At 48.3% G+C, this 16382-nt stretch overlaps 1 protein-coding gene across 1 annotated transcript in view; it reads right to left on the reverse strand.

The window, feature by feature from the left end:
- Nucleotides 1–1825: 1825 nt before the first annotated feature.
- The window catches only part of LOC105900116 (fibulin-2-like), a 35888-nt gene continuing 21331 nt past the window's right edge, over nucleotides 1826–16382 (reverse strand). The window contains exons 7-17 of the mRNA XM_031566921.2: nucleotides 14653–14805; nucleotides 14035–14136; nucleotides 11632–11766; nucleotides 8415–8555; nucleotides 6363–6506; nucleotides 5835–5963; nucleotides 4446–4571; nucleotides 3923–4039; nucleotides 3514–3642; nucleotides 2932–3055; nucleotides 1826–2379 (exon numbers count right to left, since the gene is read on the reverse strand). Of these exons, the coding sequence (XP_031422781.1) occupies nucleotides 2022–2379; nucleotides 2932–3055; nucleotides 3514–3642; nucleotides 3923–4039; nucleotides 4446–4571; nucleotides 5835–5963; nucleotides 6363–6506; nucleotides 8415–8555; nucleotides 11632–11766; nucleotides 14035–14136; nucleotides 14653–14805 (1658 nt within the window). The 3' untranslated portion in view covers nucleotides 1826–2021. The remainder of the gene's footprint in view (nucleotides 2380–2931; nucleotides 3056–3513; nucleotides 3643–3922; nucleotides 4040–4445; nucleotides 4572–5834; nucleotides 5964–6362; nucleotides 6507–8414; nucleotides 8556–11631; nucleotides 11767–14034; nucleotides 14137–14652; nucleotides 14806–16382) is intronic.

Raw genomic sequence — 16382 nt, forward strand, 5'->3', positions numbered from 1 at the left:
ACACACACACACACACACACACACACACACACACACACACACACACACACACACACACTCTATCCATCCCTTCCACACACACACACACACACACACACTCTACCCATCCCTTCCACACACACACACACACACACACACACACACACACACACACACACACACACACACACACACACACACACACACTCTACCCATCCCTTCCACACACACACACACACTCTACCCATCCCTTCTCCACACACACCTGATTCAAACACTTTACCCATCCCTTCCACACACACACACACACACACACACACACACACACACACACACACACACACTCTACCCATCCCTTCTCCACACACACACACACACACACACACACTCTACCCATCCCTTCCACACACACACACACACACACAAACACTCTACCCATCCCTTCCACACACACACACACACACACACAAACACTCTACCCATCCCTTCCACACACACACACACACACACACACACACAAACACTCTACCCATCCCTTCCACACACACACACACACACTCTACCCATCCCTTTTCCACACACACACACTCTACCCATCCCTTCTACACACACACACACACACACACTACCCATTTCTTCTCCACACACACACACGGACACTCTACCCATCCCTTCCACACACACACCTGATTCAAACACTCTCCACACACACAAACACTCTACCCATCCCTTCCACACACACAAACACACACTCTACCCATCCCATCCCCACACACACACAAACACAAACACTCTACCCATCCCCTCCACACACACACACACACAAACACACACACTCTACCCATCCCTTCTCCACACACACACACACACACACACACACTCTACCCATCCCTTCTCCACACACACACACACAAACACTCTACCCATCCCTTCCACACACACAAACACACACTCTACCCATCCCATCCCCACACACACACAAACACAAACACTCTACCCATCCCCTCCACACACACACACACACAAACACACACACTCTACCCATCCCTTCTCCACACACACACACACACACACACACACTCTACCCATCCCTTCTCCACACACACACACACAAACACTCTACCCATCCCTTCCCCACACACACCTGATTCAAACACTCTATCCATCCCTTCTCCACACACACACACACTCTACCCTTCCCTTCTCCACACACACACACACACACACACTCTACCCATCCCTTCTCCACACACACACACACTCTACCCTTCCCTTCTCCACACACACACACACACAAACACTCTACCCATCCCTTCTCCACACACACACACTCTACCCATCCCTTCTCCACACACAAACACACTCTACCCTTCCCTTCTCCACACACACACACACACAAACACTCTACCCATCCCTTCCCAACACACTCACACTCTACCCATCCCTTCTCCACACACACACACACTCTACCCATCCCTTCCCCACACACACCTGATTGGGTTTAGGGTAATGCCTTTCATGAACTAAATCAGGTGTATTCAGCCAATCAGCAGCAGTGAAGGGGGTGATGGGAAATCTAGAGAGCAGGAAGGGGCTCTTCACTGTTATATAGAGCAAGGGGGGCGGGACAACAGTGCTGCAGGGGGGGGGGGGGGGGGACAGGAGAGAGGACTGAGAACCAATGCCGGCTCTGGTTGCTCCGATTGCGAGTAGCCATTCAGTCAACCTTCAGTTCATAGGCATGATGTGGTGTGTGTTGGGGAGGTGAGGGAATGAGAGAGGGGGGCTCCACTGTTATGCAGAGCAGAGCATGATAGAGAACCATACAGAGTGTGTGTGTGGGGGGGGGAGGGGGGGGGTGGTAGCTTCCAGGATTGGAGGATTGATAACTCCTGGTCTAGGCTGTGCTAAGTGTGAGTAGCCTCTCATAGCCATAATCAGTTTATAGGAATAGTGGATCAGAACTCTGAATGCGGTTAGCCGAGCGTGGCCTTCAAGTTCAACGGCGTGGTGGTGTGGGGTCGGAGTGAAGAGGGCTGCGGTTACAGAGCGGGCGCCGTGATGAAGACGTAGATCCTGGCGATGAAGGTGGTGAAGGTGCCCTGGCGCCACAGCCTCATTTCCACGTCGATCAGGAAGTCCCGGGCCTGGTGCACCTGGCGCTGCAGGTAGACGGCGCCCGTGTAGGTGTTGAGCTTGCGCGTGCTGAAGTAGTTGTCCTCGTTGCCCCGGGGGATGCTGATGATGATGTTGTCGCCGGAGTAGGCCGGCGACGGCCCGATGCGGAAGATCTGTGCCGGGATGATGGTGTTGGTCTGGAAGCTCAGCTGGTAGTAGGTGATCCGCAGCGGAGCGTTCTGGCACTCGACGAAGTTAGGACAGCTGTTTCGCTCGCAGCGTCTGTGAGAGGGCAAACATCAGCTAATCAATTACAGCAGCGCAACCACATGGGCTTTCAAAAAAAAAAAAACCTGCTACCAAATGCTAACCAACACATTTTCATTTTCAGTGTATTTTTTGTGTTCCATGACTGCGTGAAAACCTCTAACTTTTGGACCACGGTCTTTACATTAAGCCCATTTCAGAGGAGGACAAAGGAGGAATTTTGCTGCCTAATCAGGCAAATACTGTGTATAGGTTCTTAAAAAGGTTCTGTCAGCCTACTACCAAATGCTGACCTATACACATTGCTTAGATGTTCTTTGTGTCTTTTGAATGCATACTTTCCTTCACCCTCCAGATGGCAGTCACAGTTTCACACTACAATCCTGTTCTAACTTAAAAATAAAATAAAATAACTTGCAAAACCTAGCTGTCTTTTTCCCCTCTCTGTCTTAATCACAGCAGTAGGACAGCACCAGCTGCACTTTAGCAATGGAAAGGCTTAGTGTGTGTGTGTGTGTGTGTGTGTGTGTGTGTGTGTGTGTGTGGTGTCCGAGCGGCAAGGCGTACGTGTCTGAGACGCGGCGGTAGTTGTCTGGACAGCTGAAAGACAGACAGCGGTGTTCTCCCTGGATGTTGTAGCAGGTCTCCGACAGTGAGCAGTTGTGAGTGCCGGTAGTACACTCGTCAATATCTGCGAAAACAGAGTAAAGCAAACACGCCGAGTCAACAGGGCTGCAAGGGGGATATATGGGGCTTTTACCAATAGTATGAAGTGGTTAGGGTAACATTTTACTGGAATCTTCAATTGTAAAATAGATATTAAAGAGGCCATAATCTTTCATTAAGCCATCATGACCATGGCAGCATAAAGACACAACAGTGTCACGTTACTATGATCAGAAGCTCTTAGATGTCTTAGATGTCCAAATCACATTCAAAGATGCTGTCATAGCATCGAGAATGATATGATCTTTACAGGCAATTACTGATAATGGTGAAATAATCTGTCACAAAACCTTATGACAGTATGATGTTAACCATAACACGTTTATGACAAGTTGAAGCTATTGTTCTGACGGAGTGGAGGGCTCTAATAAGGTGTTACTATCATTGTGAAGGGGCAGAAAGGAAGAGGTGGTGATAGCGCACCTAGACAGGATCGTCCGTTAGGAGACATGGTGTAGCCGTACTCAGGGCAGGCACACTGGTAGCTGCCTTCAGTGTTGACGCACTTGAAGGTGCAGAGGTGTCCCATGCTCTGGGAACACTCATCGATGTCTGTGGAGAGCAGAGAGAGAAACCACGTCACCAACAGTCGATGGGTAGAGAGTAGCTGATTTCTCAAAGGCATACAAGAGATTGAATTGATTAAAAATAATTATTACTAATTACTATAATTATAAAAACAAGAATTATATGTTGAGGAAATGATTACGCCATGTGCGCCGTGATGTCTTTCAACATCAACGCCTTTTCTTTTCTTTAAAGACAGATATTACATCCCTCTCAGCTCCATCAGTGCACCGCATCATCGTGCTGCGGTGAGGCGTTTGCTAACCTTCGCAGGAGTGGCTGTCGTCACTGAGGTGGTAGCCTTGGCGACAGTAGCACTGGTAGGAGCCATAGATGTTGGCACACTCCTGACCGCAGGGGTTGTTGAGGCACTCGTTAATGTCTGGGTGGGGAAAAGCATGTGGTGAACAGTCAGTGCCATACAGATACCTACAGGTTTATATGGTCTGTAAGCGGTCACATTTTACATTTTTTTTTACATTTTAAAGTGAACTTTTTACTAATTACTTAATTATAAAATATTGTGATAACAGTGACGCAGTGTTGACAAGCTATTCTTAGATGTACAGAGGGATGACTCACATAAAAATGTGAAAACACACACACAGACCACACACACACACATGGACACACTCAGAAGCACACACACACACACACTGAGACACACACACACACAGACACACACACACACACGCACACACACACACACTGACACACACACACACACACACACACACTCACATTCACAAACACACACACACACATATCACTGCCTCATCTGTGTGTACCTTCGCAGTTCTTGCCGTCGCTGGTTAGGCGGAAGCCGGCGGTGCAGGAGCACTGATAGGAGCCGGGAGTGTTCTCACACGTCTGAGCACACAGTCTCCCTGGGTAACGCCAGCACTCGTTCACATCTGCACAAGGCACAGGAGAGGGTAAGCATGTAGCATAGCACGTAGCATAGCACGTAGCATAGCACGTAGCATAGCATGTGGCCTGGGTTGTGAGAAAGAGAACTAAAACCTGTGTTAGTTGTCTGAGTTTTGCCAGCATTCATTCTTATCTGCACAGGACAAACCGCACAAGAGAGGGTACACACACTTACAACTCAAGCCTGCATCCTGAGACTGTGCTGGTAAGTAAAACTAAAACACAGGTTAGTGCCTGCATCCTCAGACTGTGCTGGTAAGTAAAACTAAAACACAGGTTAGTGCCTGTCTGGGTATCGCTAGCATTCGCTCACTCTTGCACAGTGGAGAGGAGAGGAGAGGAGAGGAGAGGAGAGGGCACTGAGGGGGGTACATACACGTGTCACCTTGGCTGTGAGAAGCACAGATTTGCACTGGACTTTAAACTGTACCCTCGGACATGGGAAGCGGGAGTGCTAGCAAGCACGCTAAAACCCATGTTTAGCGCCTGTCGGGCTCACCAATCAGTGACCAGTGGGGGGGGGGGGCTAAATGCAATGACGTTAAAATGAAGCTAAATGTGATGATGTTGAAATTAAGCTAAATGTGATGATAAATGTGTAAGAATGTGTAATATTATTAGTCTAGGGCAAAGACATAGTTGCCTTCCTGCCAACGGGGTTTGGGTAAAGCCTGATGTATATATCAGTGTGCACCAGTGGTTTGGGTAAAGCCTGATGTATATATCAGTGTGCACCAGTGGTTTGGGTAAAGCCTGATGTATATCAGTGTGCACCAGTGGTTTGGGTAAAGCCTGATGTATATCAGTGTGCACCAGTGGTTTAGGTAAAGCCTGATATATATCAGTGTGCACCAGTGAACAATCCCATAATGCACCAGTGACGGCGAAGTAGGAAGTATAACAATACCATAATGGTACATGCTGATTGGTTAAAGACTGGTCCAACGGTTTCAAAATGGGTATGCCTGTTAGGATGCAATGACTAGAAACAATCCCCAGTGGAACAAGGCCAGACCCTGTTCACGAAGTCTCTTATCTGTTTGTATTTGCCTTTAAACTGAAGAAAGTAGTTTTTCATTCTGATGGTATGTATTGTTTCCTGTTGAGTAGACATTAAAACGTACGTATACTTCACCTGTTCTGTAAGCTTAGTAATCTGGAAGAAAGCGTGTGTTTAATGATACGTGTCAAATGCAAATGTGAATATTTCCTCATCTCCTCATCTCGCGCCCTCTGGCTGTACATACCGACACACGTCTTCCGGAACATGTCGTACTGGTAGCCAGGCTGGCACTCGCAGCGGTAGGTGCCGGGCAGATTGTGGCAGGTCTGGCCATCTCCGCAGCGGTGGACGCCAGTCTGGCACTCATTCACGTCTGCACACAGAGAGCCACAGGAGGGAGATTCGTGGGGAACGTGTCGGCTTGGTAGTGGAAGTAGCTCCACAGTAATGACAACGCTAATGCTTGCTATACAAATTCATTTTTTACTGTAAGAGACCAAGACATTATAAAGTGATTACTTTGATGCAGTGTATTTGTATCTGTATCTGTATATTAAAGACAAACTAGAACTGCTGAATTGCTTCTAAGGTAGACAGATAAGAGACGGAAGAGGCACGCTTCATGAAGAAAGTACGCTATACTGGCGTCCATGTTGTGAGGCTGTTACCGTTAGAGCAGATCATCTGTTTTCACTATGGCTTCTACCTGGCGGCTAAACAAACCCTCTGTGGAGGCCCTCGACCTTTGACCTTGTGGGGGTCATATTCTCACCTATGCACCTGTTTCCGTCCGGGCTGGCATGGTAGCCACGGCTACAGATGAGGACCTTCCTCTGGCAGGTGTATGAGCCCACGGTGTTGATGCAGTTGAACCCTGAGCTGCAGGGCTGGGCAATACTGCTGCACTCATCCACATCTGCAGCAACACACAGCAGAGAGAAGAGCAGGAGAGGAGAGGGGTGTGTGTGTGTGTGTGTGTGTGTGTGTGTGTGTGTTGTTTAGGTGGGGTGTGTTTGTGTGTGTGTGTGTGTTTAGGTGGGGTGAGTGTGTGTGTATGTAGGGATGTATGTATGTGTTTGTTTGGTGTATTGGTGTTGAATTATTTGTTTGTGTGTGTGTGTAGGTGTTTGTTTGTGATTTTATTTGTGTCAGACAGCACAGAGCGAGAGAGAGAGAGAGAGAGAGAGAGAGAGAGAGAGAGAGAGAGGAAGGAGGGCGAGAAGAAGACACACTTAGACACGCTGTCTTATCAACACGTCCACGTCCGGTGTCACAACCCCCTTGCTCTCCTGGCCCCTAACAGTGTGCATAATCTGTTTGCTTGGCTGGCCTCTCCCCCAACACCTATCTCTCTCTCCCCCAACACCTCTCTCTCTCTCTCCACGGGCTGCCTCGACATGCCCCAGTTCCCTTCCCCGGGGGATCATTCCGAGACGTCAGAATGCAGGAAGAGAAAGTGGCTCTTTCATCTCCGCCACGGCAGCCACTGCAGCCGCCGCCTAGCCCCGCACGCTTTCAGCTTTCATCTAACTCTGCCTGTGGGGTGTTTAACTCAATAGTCTTCAGGAGAGAGGGAGAGAGAGGGGGGAGAGAGAGGGGGAGAGAGGGAGAGGGAGGGGAGAGAGAGAGGGAGATGGAGAGAGAGGGGGAGAGAGGGAGACAGAGAGAGGGAGAGAGAGAGAGAGGGAAAGAGGGAGATAGAGAGAGAGGGAGAGAAAGAGGGGGAGGGAGAGAGAGGGGGGGAGAGAGAGAGCGAGAGGGGAGAGAGAGAGAGAGAGAGGGAAAGAGAGAGAGGAGAGAGAGAGGGAGAGAGAGGGGGAGAGAGACAGAGAGAGGGAGGGAGAGAGAGAGAGGGAGGGAGAGAGAGAGGCGGAGAGAGAGAGGAGAGAGAAGGAGAGAGAAGGAGAGAGAGAGAGAGAGAGAGAGAGAGAGATATGAGCACACAATCTGACACACTCAGCCAGAGGCAGGATCAGAGAGGAACTGAAAGACACTTGAAGCCGCGGTTAACACAGACACACACACAAACACACACAGACACTCAGACACACACACAGACACACATCAACACACACACACACACACACACACACACACAACACACTGTGCCACAGGTCAGAAGAGTCTGGAACACAAATACACATGAATCCACAGCCATAGCACACACACGCAAACACACACAGACATCAGTGAAAAACACAAAAACATGTAGCCAAAGACATGACAAACTCTGCCAGAAGCAAGAAGAGAGAGACACGGGAACATGAGGAACACACACACAAACACACAGACAGGCGAAGACAGCCACTGCAGGGGGGAAGCTGTCATCAGTCACAGTCAGACACACAGATGGGAACACAGTCAAGCACAGTCAGACACACAAACACAGTCAGACAGAAACACAGTCAGGCAGAAACACAGTCAGACAGAAACACAACCACAGTCAGACAGAAACACAACCACAGTCAGACAGAAACACAGTCAGACAGAAACTCAACCACAGTCAGACAGAAACACAACCACAGTCAGACAGAAAAAAGCCAAAAAACCAGGCTGACCACCATCATAAACACTAGGAGTCAAGGTCAAGACAAGGTCTCTCTCTCTCTCTCTCTCTCTCCCCGCCGGAGCAGCACACACACTCACACACACACACACACACACACACACACACACACACACACACTCACACAGACACACACACACACACACTCACACACACACACACACACACACACACACACACACACACACACACACACACACACACACAAACACACAGCTGGGAGCTCTGTACAGCAGAGTAGTCCCACTCTCTTCTCACCGACACAGTGCCCACTGACATCCTGGGTGAAGCCACCGGAGCAGCGCGCCACGGGCAGCTGGCAGGTGAAGGAGCCGGGCGTGTTGCGGCACTCGTAGCCCGTCCTGCAGTCCTGGGTCCTCTGTGTGCATTCATCGATATCTGAAGCCAGAACACAGAGCAGGTTAATGGGGAACGATAGCAGGCTGCTCAGGGTGGGTGGCCTAGAACATCGGTTCCCAAACTGGGGTACGCGTACCCCCAGGGGTACGCAAAGTGGTTCAGGGGGTACGCGAGGAGAAAATTCGATTTGCGTTTTCAAAGCCCATTACATTTTCAAACTGAGCTATAGACATGACATCTTAAATAGTCTAAATAGCCAAGTCGCATTGCCAAAAATACTCATGTATACTCATATTCAGCCCTAAAATAACACGTCCATTATCTATTATCACACAACGTAACAGTGCTTGACTGCTGTTTTGAAGGGAAGAGCTGTGTGGTGTGTGTTGTGCATTGTCCCCACTTGGTGGCACTGTGGTTCAAGCACAGGAAACAGAGTGCTAGAGAACCATCAGAGACAGAGCAAAGCCTCCCTCTCTATTCACTCTCTCTCTCTCTCCATATTGTCCAACTAAGCAGTGTGGCTTTCTTAACACGGATAAATCACAGCATATTAGAAGCAAGAGAGAAAATAACGATTTAAATTCTCTTCAACAGATATTTCATCTATGCACCATCAGGTCAGCCATACCGCTCTGTCTATCAAAATCCATTCATTATGAGCATATAAAAGCATACCATTCGAACATACATTAATGTACACACACCCACACATAGCACCTATCTACAGGGGACTTTCCCGGCTGTCAATCACGGGAGCGCATCTGTCGATCTGCAGCCTCTCCCGGTGCTGGGGAATGCGACTGTCCTAAACGACGAGCTCAGATGCATTATCATCATCATGGTGGGGAGGCCCTCAGGGACTGCAGCGCTTCAACTCCAGAAACTCATTAACTGTCTCCGCACTGCTGACAACACTCTGGCACTGCCACGGATGAGATGAGCCAAGCCTGACAGCTCACGGGTAGGAAACAAACCACTGCCACTGTAGCTCGCATGGCTCACACACACACACACACACACACACACACACACACTTAAGTATGCATGCACACACATGCAGACATATGTACGAACACACACATGCACAAACACACACACATGCATGCACACACACATGCTTGCACACGCATGCACGCACACACACATATGCATGTACACATGCATGCACACACACACTCACACACACACATGCATGCATGCATGCATACAAACACACACTTCCATATATACATGCACACGTACACATGCTCTCGCACACACACACACACACACACACACACATATATATAAGCACACACACACACACACACTCGCCACCCTATCCCAGGGGAGACGAAAATGCTTATAAGACATTAGCTCACTGTGCAGTGGTCATTACTGCAGTGGTCATTACTGCAGTGGTCACTACTGCAGTGCTGAGTCTGTGTTGGGTTGCCATTGTGCTTATAAGACATTAGCTCACTGTGCAGTGGTCATTACTGCAGTGGTCATTACTGCAGTGGTCACTACTGCAGTGCTGAGTCTGTGTTGGGTTGCCATTGTGCTTATAAGACATTAGCTCACTGTGCAGTGGTCATTACTGCAGTGGTCATTACTGCAGTGGTCACTACTGCAGTGCTGAGTCTGTGTTGGGTTGCCATTGTGCTTATAAGACATTAGCTCACTGTGCAGTGGTCATTACTGCAGTGGTCATTACTGCAGTGGTCACTACTGCAGTGCTGAGTCTATGTTGGGTTGCCATTGTGCTTATAAGACATTAGCTCACTGTGCAGTGGTAATTACTGCAGTGCTGAGTCTGTGTTGGGTTGCCGTGGCGCTCCCTGCAGGACTCATGTCAGCCCACGGCAGGCCTGCTTGGTAACGGAGATAAACATGTGTTTTACAGGGCCTCGGCAGCAGGCAAGCTCAATGAACTTGCTTGTGAGCCGGACAGGCTTTGCCAAAGCGTAGGCCATGGAAATGATGAGAAATGTATCCCACCTACACCAGCAGCTTGTGTGTGTGTGTGTGTGTGTGTGTGTGTGTGTGTGTGTGTGTGTGTCTGTGTGTCTGTGTGTGTGTCTATCTGTGTCCCACCTACACCAGCAGCTCTCTGCCTGCTTAGCGGAGCCAATGCTCCATGCAGCAAACTGTCCTCACACTCTTTGAGGATCCTTTCATTCCATAGTTCCTAAAAATCCATGATCAAGTTCACAATCTCGAGTTTTACCAGATGAAGACTACCACAACATTTTCCAAAACAAAACATAGGGTCAATGTATGTCAAGGGACAATGCCTGGAATTAGTGCATATTTGTGAAAAATTGTGCATATAATACTAAAATAATATTAATATTTGTTTATCTGTAAATGGCGTGGATGACAGATGTGAGTGTGATGTTTGACATAGTAGGGTTTACCTTCACAGACATAGAGAGGATGAGAGATGTGAGTGTGATGTTTGACATAGTAGGGTTACCTTCACAGACATAGAGTGGATGACAGATGTGAGTGTGATGTTTGACATAGTAGGGGTTACCTTCACAGGCATAGAGTGGATGAGAGATGTGAGTGTGATGTTTGACATAGGGTTTACCTTCAGAGGCATAGAGTGGATGAGAGATGTGAGTGTGATGTTTGACATAGTAGGGTTTACCTTCACAGACATAGAGTGGATGAGAGATGTGAGTGTGATGTTTGACATAGTAGGGTTTACCTTCACAGACATTGAGAGGATGAGAGATGTGAGTGTGATGTTTGACATAGTAGGGTTTACCTTCACAGACATAGAGTGGATGAGAGATGTGAGTGTGATGTTTGACATAGTAGGGTTTACCTTCACAGACATTGAGAGGATGAGAGATGTGAGTGTGATGTTTGACATAGTAGGGTTTACCTTCACAGACATAGAGTGGATGAGAGATGTGAGTCTGATGTTTGACATAGTAGGGTTTACCTTCACAGGCATAGAGAGGATGAGAGATGTGAGTCTGATGTTTGACATAGTAGGGTTTACCTTCACAGACATAGAGTGGATGAGAGATGTGAGTGTGATGTTTGACATAGGGTTTACCTTCACAGGCATAGAGAGGATGAGAGATGTGAGTCTGATGTTTGACATAGTAGGGTTTACCTTCACAGGCATCGTTGTTCTCTTGGTATCCTGCAGGGCAGACGATCAGCCTCTCACAGAAGTAATGGCCAACTGTGTTGCTGCACCTCTCATTCAGCTGACAGTTATGGGTCATCAGCATGCACTCATTTATATCTACAACAGGGGGAGAGTGAGAGAGAGAGAGAGAGAGAGAGAGAGAGAGATTGAGGGAGAGAGGAGAGAAGAGAAGAGAGAGAGCAGACTAGAGTGGAAGGTGAAGAGAGGGAAAGAGAGAGGTAGTGAGAGAAAGAAAGAGGACAGGAGAGAGAATGAGAGAGAGGACAGAGAGAGAATGAGAGAGAGCAGGACAGAAAGAGAAAATGAGAGAGAGGACAGAGAGAGAGAAAGTGAGGGAGTTGAGGACAGAGAAATACAGAGGGAGCGAGAGAGACAACGCAAGAGAAAGGGAGAGAGAGAGTGAACGAGAACAAGAACAAGAGAAAGAACATTGACATTAGTGAAAGGCTCCAGAGTGCGCCCCCTCTAATCAGTGGGACTGAGACACAGACCCCGGGCAGATTAGCCAGGCACTGCACTGGCTCCACACTCTTCACCCCACAAAGGGATCGGGCGCTCGGGCGCGCGGCCCGCACTGTAAGCCCCCAAACAATACACGATCTGTGAGGAAAGCTGCTGAATTTAGAATGTCACAACACTCTATTCGAGAAGGATTTCGCCTCATTCTGTTCCAGAACTCCAGTCGCTCGGTCCAAGGACAGCCTTCAATTGAGCTGAAGATAAGAGGACACTCTGTACCATTTTTTAAAGACGGGTATTATATATGAGAAGAAAGGCACAACATAAACCCGGAGGGGACGTGGTCTCTAATTACACTGCTGATCGACTGATTAGCAGGAGGCTTTTCAGGTATTCAGGCAGGTGAGACAGGAACAGGTAGGTGAGACAGGAACAGGCCAGGGACAGAGGCAGGGAGTGTGGACAGGGACAGGGACAGGTAGGTGAGACAGGAACAGGGACAGGGACAGGGACAGGTAGGTGGGACAGGGACAGGGACAGGGACAGGGAGTGTGGACAGGGAGTGTGGACAGGGACAGGGACAGGTAGGTGAGGCAGGGACAGGAACAGGGAGTGTGGACAGGGACAGGGACAGGTAGGTGAGGCAGGGACAGGAACAGGGAGTGTGGACAGGGACAGGTAGGTGAGGCAGGGACAGGAACAGGGAGTGTGGACAGGGACAGGGACAGGTAGGTGAGACAGGAACAGGGACAGGGACAGGGACAGGTAGGTGGGACAGGGACAGGGACAGGGAGTGTGGACAGGGAGTGTGGACAGGGACAGGGACAGGTAGGTGAGGCAGGGACAGGGAGTGTGGACAGGGAGTGTGGACGGGGAGTTTGGATGGGGACAGGGACAGGGACAGGTAGGTGAGGCAGGGACAGGGAGTGTGGACGGGGAGTTTGGATGGGGACAGGGACAGGGACAGGGAGTGTGGACGGGGAGTGTGGACGGGGACAGGGACAGGGACAGGGAGTGTGGACGGCATTTCAAACCTCAGAGATTCAGCAGAGCCAAAGCTCCACATTCCTGAGCAGGCTGAACCACTGCCTGAGAGCTGTCTGTGGGGAAAACACTGGGCTATTATGTCTGTGGAACCCATGTGTGTCTGTTTATGCATGTCTGTACAGTGTTTTTGTGTGTGTGTGTGTGTGTGTGTGTGTGTGTGTGTGTGTGTGTGTGTGAGTGTGTGTGTGTGAGTGTATGTGCCGTGTGTGTGTGTGTGTGTGTGTGTGTTTGTGTGTGTATGTGTGTGTGTGTGTGTGTGTGTGTGTGTGTGTGTTTGTGTGTGTGTGTGTGTGTGTGTGTGTGTGTGTGTGTGAGTGTGTGTGTGTGTGTGTGTGAGTGTGTGTGTGTGAGTGTATGTGCCGTGTGTGTGTGTGTGTGTGTGTTTGTGTGTGTATGTGTGTGTGTGTGTGTGTGTGTGTGTGTGTGTGTGTGTGTGTGTTTGTGTGTGTGTGTGTGTGTGTGTGTGTGTGTGTGTGTGTGTGTAGGTAAATCCTTGTAAGTCGCTTTGGATCCTTGTAAGTCGCTTTGGATAAAAGCGTCTGCTAAATGACTAAATGTAAATGTAAATGTAAGTAATGTGCTTATGTGTGCATGATGGACTGTGTGACTGTGACCAGCTGTGTTTGATCTTGTGTGTGTGTGTGTGTGTGTGTGGTGTCTGTGCGTTTATGTGTATGAATATGACTTGTGTTTGTGTGATAATTTACAAGTGCCAGTGACTATGCATCTGTTCATGAACTGATTGGCAGGATTTTATAACTCATTTGACTGAGCAACAGATGCACTCTTGTCCCTAATCACATCACACACTTCTCCCCACAGCTGGAAGCACAGTGTTATTCTTCCACGCTACCGTACCTTCACATGTGTGGCCATCCGCTGCCAGAGAGAATCCTGGGAAACAGGAACACTGTGGCCACCCTGCCACTGGGGTGCATCTCTGTGCACACGGGCCATTTCCTGAAATGGCAACAAGAGTCGTCATGGCGATTAGTTTGAACAAAAGGACAAAAAATAACCCCTATGTTGGTCCTTGGTGCGCGCGATAAAACGTTTGGGTGATTCATAGGAACTCTTGTTTTCGCATTTCCTCTTTCCTCCCAACACCCTTGACCTTGGTGAACTGTACTTCCAATGAGTTTCCATCTCTGACACAATCCGTTATGTTTCAAGGTCAGTTGCGCTTGGATTCAGGAATGACTTACAGTAAAGGGTTGGCTACACATTTTTACCATACTTATGCTTTACCATATATATATACTGTATATATATACATAAATTATATATATATGAAAAATTACTCAATTCAACTCCCTGCCCTCTAAATACTCATTAAGCGGTGTTGCATGGTTCCAGGGAAAATAAAGATGAATATTATTCACTATCATTAATATAACTATATTATAAATAATGAGCTAAACAATAAGGACTTCATTTTAAAGACTTCATGTGTCCTAGTGGCCTAGTGGTCTTCACCTGCACATGGGTCGTGGTAGCCGGTGGTTGGAGAGCTCGTGGTGGTCGGTGGGGGAGCTGTGGTAGTCTCTGCAGCAGGAGTCTCGTGTTCTCTCAGCCTGTTCTCCTCATCTGTCCCTGTCTTTGTCTCTGTGTCTGTCTCTGTGTCTGTCTCTGCAGGAGCAAACAGCAACAGATTCCTTATCAGGCAGTCAGGCAGAGAGAGGCTCTAATCACGGCGTTTGAAGCCCTTCAGTTTTCTCATTTGAGCCGTGAGCATCACCTGCGTGATTTAATTAACAGATATGAAGCCGGCTGGCTAAATGAGAGGCTAGCGTTGCCGTGGATGTGTGTGCCAGAGAGGTGGTGTGTGTGTGTGTGTGTGTGTGTGTGGTATGTGTGTGTGGGTGTGTAAGCCAACCTAAACACGCATCCTTGTGTGTTTCTTTCCATCATGTCCTATTATGAGATGCTTGCTTCACTGTAATTTTCTGTTAAGACACCTGCTCTGAAGTGCCTGTCATGTTCTGGCCTGTCTCAAGAGGCCCACAATAGACTTGCACATATCTGAGGGCATATTCAAGTGTATGTGTGTGTATGTGTGTGTGTGTGTGTGTGTATGTGTATTTGTGTGAGTGTGTGTGTGTGTATGTGTGTGTGTGTGTGTGTGTGTGTGTGTGTGTGTGTGTGTGTGTGTGTGTGTGTGTGTGTGTGTTTGTATGTGTCTGTGTGTGTGTGTGTGTGTGTGTGTGTGAATGTATATGTATATGTATGTATATGTATATATGTGTGTGTGTTTGTGTGTGCGTGTGTCTATCTATGTTTACAGAGTGCACTATGTCAGCTAACAACATGTAAAAGTATCTTGTGGGATTTTAAATTCCCTGCATCATTAGTACCCATTAAAATGCACTGTGTTTTGACATCTACAAGCTATCACTGCGTGCTATCACTGCGTGTGTTCTCTGAAACATGCTGGGTGCAGTACAACCTAATTCAACCACACAATCACAGTAAAGCAGCTTCGGGCCACTGTGACGTGCGCTAGTGAGCTCCAGAATGAGGTCTTTATTGTTCTTCAGCATCTAGTATTAGTCATTACTGATGATCTAATCAAGGGCAGCAGAATAACCCCATTTCACAAGGGTTACCCAGGAGCCTTTGCCCAGGACAGATCCAGACCTGATCAGGCTCTGATCCACCTGGGACCCCCTTCAGAGCTGGGTTCTGCTCTGATCCACCTGGGACCCCCTTCAGAGCTGGGTTCTGCTCTGATTCACCTGGGACCCCCTTCACAGCTGGGTTCTGCTCTGATCCACCTGGGACTCTCTTCAGAGCTGGGTTCTGCTCTGATCCACCTGGTACTATATAAATAAATTATACTAGGCAGAATTGACTTAAACTGGACTGACTTGACATGAATTGAATTTAATTGAACTGCACTGAACTACACGTAATTGAACTGAAATGTATTTAATTGAATTGAACTGAACTGAACTGAACTGAACTGAATTGAATCGAATCGAATTGAATTGAATTGAACTGAATTGAACTGAACTGAACTGAACTGAACTGAACTGAACTGAACTGAACTGAATAGAATAGAATCCTTTCCCAGTGTCAGCAGCTGGGTGCCTCTTGTCAGCCTTTAGCCCCCCCTGCTGCGCCTGAACTGATCAGATAATCAGAGCATGCATGCATGACCAGGAAGTCGTTCAGTGCTCTTGGTTTGGTCCGAGCCTATCAGGAGA

Source organism: Clupea harengus, chromosome 4, assembly GCF_900700415.2.
Source record: "Clupea harengus chromosome 4, Ch_v2.0.2, whole genome shotgun sequence".
In the NCBI taxonomy this organism is placed as follows: domain Eukaryota; kingdom Metazoa; phylum Chordata; class Actinopteri; order Clupeiformes; family Clupeidae; genus Clupea; species Clupea harengus.